The sequence below is a fragment of the Mus caroli genome, unplaced genomic scaffold (genome assembly GCF_978045245.1).
Source record: "Mus caroli unplaced genomic scaffold, Mus_caroli_1 scaffold_5, whole genome shotgun sequence".
Classification (NCBI taxonomy): Eukaryota; Metazoa; Chordata; class Mammalia; order Rodentia; family Muridae; genus Mus; species Mus caroli.
In genome coordinates this window covers 132,347,232-132,355,729 of record NW_028227260.1, presented here as the reverse complement: position 1 = coordinate 132,355,729, position 8,498 = coordinate 132,347,232, and the positions used below count along the sequence as shown (strand labels likewise).

Below are 8,498 nucleotides of genomic sequence, written 5' to 3'. Positions count from 1 at the left end.
CCAGTAGTTGAAAACAACTGTTGCCTTTGTAGTTCGTTGCATGAGCTCTGGAAGATCATGAATTTATGGGAGGTCATGTCTTCCTCTGCGAGGTCGTGAAATTCAATCAATGCTTGCCTTCCAATCTGCCCTTTGGTCACAGGGCTCCACAGGTGGAACATATCAAACTCACCAGCCAAATTAGGACTCTTAATTGGTGTTTCTTTTAAAGTGGCTATGTCATTTGTCAAATGTTCAATGCAGGCGCAGGCCTAGCCCCAGGCGGAATTATGAAGTAGAAGAATGCCAGATACATAGGCAGCACTCAAATGTTTGTTGAAAAGTGGGGGTGACTAAGCCCTCTGTCCTTGACTCCTTCTCACCCAACCCCCATCGGCACTGGATCAGCATGCACTTTTAATTCTATCTTCTAAATATCTCTGGGACAGTTTTCCCCTTTCAAAACTCCTTTGTCACAAGCCTTTGTCATTTCTTGTGGGTATTAATTTCAGGGCCTCTTAGCTGGTCTTCTTGCTCCCAATCTTTTGCCTTCTTCAAACCATTCTCCGAAACACTGTTGAGACAAATCTGATCATGTCACCCCTATGCTCAGAATTTCCTTAAGTGGTTCCGCAGACTCCTCTACAGGCTTCTACACTGCACAATCTGGCCCTTGCTTCGCCTCTCCCTCCTGCCTTAGTTCTTTTAACTCCTCAGCCTGAAATCATTACTCGCACCTCCTACTCTCCAAATGGGCCATGCCAGGGCCTCTCTTCTTTGTTCACCCCGTTTCCTTGCCAGGGCACCCTTCCCCCAGTCTTTTCTCACCTCAGCCCCTACTGGGCTTTCAAGTCCGAGTTTAGGCCATCAGCATTTCTGGGACACTTTCTCTGATCCCTCCGCTCAGCCCTCAGAACTCCATCTTCCCTCTTAGCACATAATGTGTTAACATTTCAGTTTGTTGGCTCCCCATTAGATTTGAAACTCTCTGAGGTCAGGTGCTACAGAATGCGTTTCGTGTCTCTGTTTTCTCTTTGTATCCCACAGAGTCAAGCACATAGTAAGAATTCCAATAATGGTTATTGAATGAACAAATGAAGACTTGAATAAATTGCTCCGTTGCCTTCATATTGCTTTCTCTTTCTTCATAGCCCTCTATTCAAGATACAGCCCCCCCCCAGGCTGTGTTTATCTATGTCTCCAAGCATACTTTTGTCTAGTAAAAAAAGGAACACAATCAGACAACAAGCTAGATTACACTGAGATATCAAATTCATTAATTGTAGAAATACTGAGCTCCTACTATGTACAATACACTGGGCTAAAGTTGTCTACGTGTGGACATGAGTGGAGTCACAAAGAGAACCAATTCGATGGGATGATTCAATTTCTGTAGAGCATAGATAATGATTATATGCCCTTTCTTCCCAAAGGGGCATTTGATCCTCAAAGAAATGTCTTTCCAATGGTGAGAATTAAGTAGAAGAAACGTGGATTGACATCCAGGAAATCTTTTAAATAGGGCTCTACTCCAGGTATGAAACAGACTAGCCATGACTTAATGAATTTCATATGTAAAATGATTTCCTGAATGAGTTACTCTCACCAGCTACACTTTATGAGGGTTGCCCGTGACTATCCTGTAGATGATATGATTCACCTGGGAATCAGGATCAAGTGCCTTAATTCACACACACACACACACACACACACACACACACACACACACACACACCACATTTACTTTGTGTGGTTCTATTGAACGGGCTTCCAGACCTTTTAGGTACAAAGATGAGCCAGGCTGTGAAATCCAGAGATCCCCAGCGCTCTGGAACGTGACTATTTGTGGATAGGCTTTGAGGGCTTGGCCACAGCTGCATTGGGAAAGGCTTCCCAAGAAACCTTTCTCAGAAAACAGAGCAAGGAGAGGGATTTTGTGCTTAGGAAACCTTGTGTGGGCTCTGGTGGCCAGAAGGAGCCAGATCCGGGTGGGAGAAGGCCTAGGGTCGAATCGGGTGTGTGTGTGTGTGTGTGTGTGTGTGTGTGTGTACCTAAACCGCAGACCTCCACTCCACTCCAAGGAAGATGGAGAGCTTGCAAAGGCTGAAAAGGAAAAGCCCTCCAGGCTGTAGGCCAAAGGGAGGCGGAAAGGAGGAGTGAGGCTGGGGAACTTCTCCCAGAGCCAGTCAGAGGGGACTGCTGCTGGGAAGCCAATCAGCGTGCCTGAGCCTGCAGCCCCTCTGCAGTAGTTATGCCAGAGCGCCCAGTGTAGAGCAGCGGCGAGCGAGTGGCAGGGCAGGATTGCCGGGAGCCACCGCACACGCTCCTTATCCTCTTCCCGCGCCTCTCCCGCCAAGGCTTGCCCGCCACCTTGGTAAACCCAATCTCCCAGCTAAGCCCCTTGCCACGCCCCGCATCCCGCAGGCCAGCAGCTACACGACCCCACGCCGTCCTCCAGGCTGCGCGGCTCGCCTTGCCTCGCCCCGCCCCGTCCCTCCTCGCCACGCCCACAAGGCTCCGCCCCGGGCCGCCCCGCACCGCCAAGCTGTTCCCGCCCTCGCCCAGCGCCCAGGTAGCTGCGAGGAAACTTTTGCGGCGGCTGGGTAGCGGCTCCTCTCTTGCTCTGCCAGGCTACTGCCAGACTTGCTGAGTCTCGGGACCGCTCCGGCTCTTATTGCCACTCTCTCGTGCTCTCCTCGCTCCCCCAAGAAGCAGGATGGCCGGGACCGTGCGCACCGCGTGCTTGCTGGTGGCGATGCTGCTAGGCTTGGGCTGCCTGGGACAGGCGCAGCCCCCGCCGCCTCCAGACGCCACCTGTCACCAGGTCCGTTCTTTCTTCCAGAGACTGCAGCCCGGACTCAAATGGGTACCAGAAACCCCTGTGCCAGGTGAGTAGGGGTCCCTTGAGCATTCCCGCGCACAGTGTAAAGCCAGGGCGCGCGTGGTGGCTCTTCCCAGAGCGCGCTAGCCTGGTGGGGCCGCGGCGGCCGTGCTCTCTGCTGCAGGATACCTGGGAATGGTCGCTGTGCCTGGGGCCTGGACCATCTACCGAGGGAGGGAAGCAGAGTATGGGACTCTATCCACATGCCCCGGGCTCACGCTGCTGTCAGGAACTGTGCAAGCCAGAGCGAGGAACAGCAGAGATCGCCTTTCTAGCGCCCATTTTTTGGGGGGAGGGCGGGAAGGTGGGAGCTGGCTCCCCTCTGCTCTTAGCAAACCGGCTTCACAACGTGAAGACTGTGACTCGGGAATTTATCTCCCTTACTAGCACGTCTGCCTTAGCTGGACCCGTAATTCTAGCCACACTTTCTCCACCGTGTGTCTCCCCCCCCCCATGCTTTCCGTTCCCTAGTTTGGGTTCCCGAGGCTGGCCGGGCCCAAGTGCAGGCAAAGTTGAGCACAAATCTTTGAATCCTCAGAGGCTAGAGAAGACACAGTGAAGGAAACTTTTGAGTAGGAGGGTCCTCCAAAACGTGCAAGACTGAGCCTTTCCCTTCAAAACAGCTTCCCTTATCTAGGTTGGCAAATCTCTTTAAAAATCGGCGGTGCTTGGCCTACGGAGCATGAATCCAAAAAGGATTTAACTCCTCCCCCGCCCAAATTCATCTGCCTTGACAGGCTGGACCCCGAAGAGGAGAAGATTTTAGGCAGAGGAAAGTTTCAGAGCGCCTGCCTTTTGTTCTGCACAATCAGATCATTTTGTAGGGGCATATTTTAACCTTAGCTCAGGGCTGCCGCTGTCAACAGATGAATATTAATTGCCTGTGTGATTGACTGTCCAGCGGTTGGGCTCCTAACGCCTGCCTTAGAATCCAATCAGGACAAGTTGCTGTACTAACAATACGTGCAGGAAGAATGGGTTTCGAAAAGATTAATTTTTCAGAGGTGCGCTTGGAAGAAAGCAGCCAGCCGTATTTGCACACAGACGTTTGTGGCTTCCAGGCTCTCCTTCCGAAGACTCGTGCATCCAGCTAGGAGCTCATCCCGCGCTTGGGAGACATTGGGAACAAGCCTCGCCACAACTTGGCTGGTGGCTCTCAACAAGTCAGGGAGGCGGGCCGGATCGTTGGACCAAGTTGTGAATGCGTATGCGCGCCTTGTGGGCGCTGCCAGGGAGCGTTCACTGGCAGGAGGTTACCTAGGCAGCCAGCGCGCCCTCAGCCTTTTCTTTAGGTTGATGAAAAGAGGCTAGTGAGCCTGCTGTTTAGTTGCAAAGGTAATTGGTCACCCTTTTTTGGTGACTGAAATGCACTTGCGCATATGTTAAATATTGCCTTGCAGGATATCTCTCTAAGGGAGGGTAGAACTACCTCTTCCACTGTTAAGTCTTAATAACGTACCACGTGGGCGTGTGCAAGAGCTGTAAGGGGCAACCTATGAATCAGTTCTGCAGAGCTGAAACAACGGGCGAATCTCTCTCCCCTGGAAGTGCCATGGTAATTAGATTGCTAAGGCTAGAGAACAAGCTTTTGTTGATAATATAAAAATTGGTCCTTACAGGCTGAGCCCCCACAAGATGAATTGGTCCAGGGTTGGGGTTGGGCAGTATTTGGCTGATGCAAAGGGAAGTAAAATGGTGCTTAAGAAGGGGGGTACCGAGAAAAGTTCATCTAGATAGTTATTAGCAATCCTCTTACACCACACACACACACACACACACACACACACACACACACACACAGAGAGAGAGAGAGAGAGAGAGAGAGAGAGAGAGAGAGAGAGAGGCAGAGAGAGAGAGGCAGAGAGAGAGAGAGAGAGGCGCGTTAGCTTGCTAGTCTCTCTCCTTCCCCCAGCTCTCTGGCTGCCTGCCTCTTTGCTACATCTGTATAAAAGTATTGGGAAGGCCCACACACTGTGTCTATGAGAGTTGGCTAGGGCTTGTTTCCTGCCTCGCGTGCTTCCAGCCTAAGAATGATCATACTTATAGAGAGACTTATTTGTCTTAGAGAATTTTTCCTGTATTATTTCACAAACTCTAGGAGGAAGCACTTTTCTATTTGTTTTCATATAAACCCAGCACAATTCATTAAAAAAAAATTAAGTCATGCCCCGCACCTTTAGATGGAAAACAAGTCCCAAATTCAAACATCGTGATACCCATCCAGCTACCAGGTACTGTGGCAGCACAGGCCTGGAACAAACCCATTTGTCCTGAATTTTAGTCGGCTAACGATGGACGATGTAGGTATAGAAAATATGGGAAAAATCCTACTGTTCATGTGCAGAAGGAGCTAGCTCATCAGTGTTTCAGAGAAGAGATGATAATGGCAGACCGAATACAATGGCAAGTGCATAATTTCAAAGTGAATAAATGTGTAATTTGCTGCTGTTTCTCACTGGTTAGAAATTGAAAGAGCTGCAAATTATTTGATAGTTATGAACCATTGCGATGACCGCTTGACTCCCCCTCCCGCATCGCCATCTACAGCTTAAGCCATGTTCAGTTTGTCTGCTACACTGTGTTAACTGCATTAATGCTCTCTTTGTCCCAGATAAAATGAGATTCGGTCCCCACTCAGGAAATATCCTCAAGAATGTCCTGTTTCACGTAAGGGGCGCATTTGGGATTGACTGCTAACTTTGGCCATTAGCAGAATTGGGTTAGTGTGGATAAGGTACATTTCTTATGCTAATATGGATGAGACTAATGGCATTTGAAATCAGCCAGCCTAAAAAATAAATCACTGGTGCTGAAGGACTACCCCAGACTTCTACAAAGCTGATCTAAACCCTTCCAATCGCATGTTTCATTTTTTTTTTTTTTTAGAGTGTTCAAAGGCACTGGACAGCCATTCTAAATAGCATGTTCCCCAAATCCATGAATCTCTTCAGACCTCACTTTTTTTTTTTAAGGATTTGTAACTTGGAAAGCACTACAGATGGAAACCAGGCACACAGAGTTAGCATTTGGCAGGGAAATCCATATAACTGACTTTCAGTACAGCTCTTTTGCCCTTATTTAATTTAGAAAAATTCAGAAAAAAGCCAATGAGCTCATAAGTCTAGATGTTTATTTTGTTTTGCTTAACCTACCCACAGGCGCAATCAAGAATGGATACAATTTTAGGCAAGGGAAGTGAGCTAGTAATCAGACAATGATGTTTCCAATTGTCTCAAGGGAATGTTACAGAAGTCTGAAAAAAAATTCCTCTAAACAAAAATCAAGTGTAATTCACTTTATGAATGCCATACACCACTTTTGTGGGGGGTGGGAGTTGCAGGGGTCGGATGGGAATGAGAAAACCAAACAAACCATGGTAGTGTTGCAACTCCCCTAAGATGGAGAGATCTTGTCTTGGAGAGGGCCTTGGAAAGCACTAGAACGGATGCAGAAGGCTGAATGCACCTATGGGTAAAAGGCAGCCTCCAAGGGCCAAAATCCCTCGCAGTTGCTGGAAATTGATGAAAGAAAAAAAAAAAAATCCAAAGGAAAATTCTTGAAACAAAGAGTTTGTTTTTAAATGTGAGTGTGTTTGTGTGTGTGCGTGTGTGAGTGTGCGTGCACTCTGAAAACTAGCAAACCTATCTGTGTTGCCAGCTGTGGGTCCCCAATTATTTTGAAACAACTAACAGTCCAAATGTTGGGAGAGACAATGAGAACCTAGGTATGGGAGAATTTTTTTTTCCCTCTCCTCTGAGAATGCACTAGACATTTGGAGGAGCAGGTGATTTGTCAAAACTTTTCAAAAGTTGTACTGTCCTGTGCTAACTTTGAGGAGTTTAGAAAATTCTTTCAGATGTGCTCTGAATGTATTTAGTGCATAAATCCTGACTGAGAAGTTATTTAGGAAGGAGCCATCATTCTGATGGAGATGGCGGATGATTGGTGGGGCTCCTTGGCAGGCTTGCTTTAGGTGCTGGGGGTGCCGAGAGGAGTAAGATGCAGTCCCCTTTGTCAAGGAGCTTGCAGTAGAGTGGGGGAGCACACGAGTAAACAAGCTTCCCAGGAAACTTGTAGGATTAAAGAGGGTGAAAGAGGCTAGAAAAGACCTCCAGGAAATTGGCTGGAATGGTCACAATAGGCAGCCTGGGCAAGGGAAAAGAACAGAAGAGATGAAGTGGGAGATAGGGAGAAGTCTCTTAATAGAGCCTCCATCTTAAAAAGACACAGAAGAAGGTTTTGATGGATGCTAGATGACACAGATGGTGTCAGTTTTGCAATGTGTTTTTTTTTTTCCTTATGGGCTGGTAGATTGTATCCAATATTTTGATGCAATATTTTTGAGCATTCTGTTGCTTCCATCTTTAGAGTTGCAATGTTTGCTGTTCACTGTAGCCTAGGAAAAGACTGCTTATTACCAACCTGGGAGAAGAGTCCTGGATTTTTCTCCTATGAGACAAGACAGAAAATATGTTTTCTCTTTACATGGCAGCTATCAATGACCATGCCAACTTTAGTGTTTGATGCCTATACAAAAGCATGGGTCTTAAGAAGGATTTTATTACTCATTTCTAAGAAAATTGAAGATAATCACTTATAACTTGTGCACACGATACATCATTTGGAAAGAATTTCACTGGGGATCATGTTGCTCAACTGAAAAGTTTTGGCGTGCTGAATTTGTACATTTTTTGTGAATGCTTCCTTTTACTCTGATCTCTAGCTTTTTTTCTGCATATGGTTATTTGTATGTTTTAGATTATAAGCTTCTTAAAGGGAAAGCTCTTTGAGCAGTGTTGAGCACAGTGCTAAGAGTGCCATGCGGCATTTGGCTGATAATTAACAAGAAAGAATTTCTAGATCAGTAAGTATTTTATATGAACTTTTGAATACTTTCTCAAGCTTATTTTTAAAGCTTAAGCCCAATGCTATGGCACACTCTTAGGGTGTGTAGATAAACTTTGTAGTCTTTATGTATTTTGGCTGTAGACAGATCCAGGCTTATTTCAGTTATCTGCTGACTCTTAATAACTGGTTGGGCTTATTAATATTGAATACCCAAAGAACAAATTGAAGTCAGCAGCATTGTTATGCCTGGATTAGTATAGTTAAAGATCAACAATTATTATAGCACATAAATCAAAGGACCTCTCCTAAATCAAGTCCTGTTTGATTTAATGTCAAGTAGACGTTTTTGCTAATGTTGGTGTTGCCATAATTGGAAGTCAAGCTAGGAGACATGCACAGATCTGTTGTAGTACCTCATGGGTTTTTGTAACCTGGGATCAGAATTTCTGTACAGGCTCAACTCAAGAGACTGTTCCAACAGCCAACATCTGTTGAACCCTAGCCAATCTTGTAAATGGGTTTGATGTATTTGGTAAGCTAAGGCTGTAACCGGAAGTATGGGCAGAAAAATCCTGTAGTTATTTGCCCATATTTAGCAGCATGTCTGACTTGAAACAGGATCTCTAGCATTTCTATTAAGAAATGAACATCAGAGTTGGAGAAATGGCTCAGTAGTTTAGAGTACTGGCTGCTCTTCCAGAGGTCCTGAGTTCAATTTCCAGCAACCACATGGTGGCTCCCGACCATCTATAATGTGATCTGATGTCCTCTTCTGGTGTGTGTAAGCACT

General features: G+C 46.5%; 1 protein-coding gene across 1 annotated transcript in view; it reads left to right on the top strand.

The window, feature by feature from the left end:
- The first annotated feature begins 2,547 nt into the window (after nucleotides 1-2,547).
- Gpc3 (glypican 3) overlaps nucleotides 2,548-8,498 on the top strand; it is a 338,287-nt gene continuing 332,336 nt past the window's right edge. Inside the window, exon 1 of the mRNA XM_021153008.2 lies at nucleotides 2,548-2,867. Within this exon, the coding sequence (XP_021008667.1) occupies nucleotides 2,696-2,867 (172 nt within the window). The 5' untranslated portion in view covers nucleotides 2,548-2,695. The remainder of the gene's footprint in view (nucleotides 2,868-8,498) is intronic.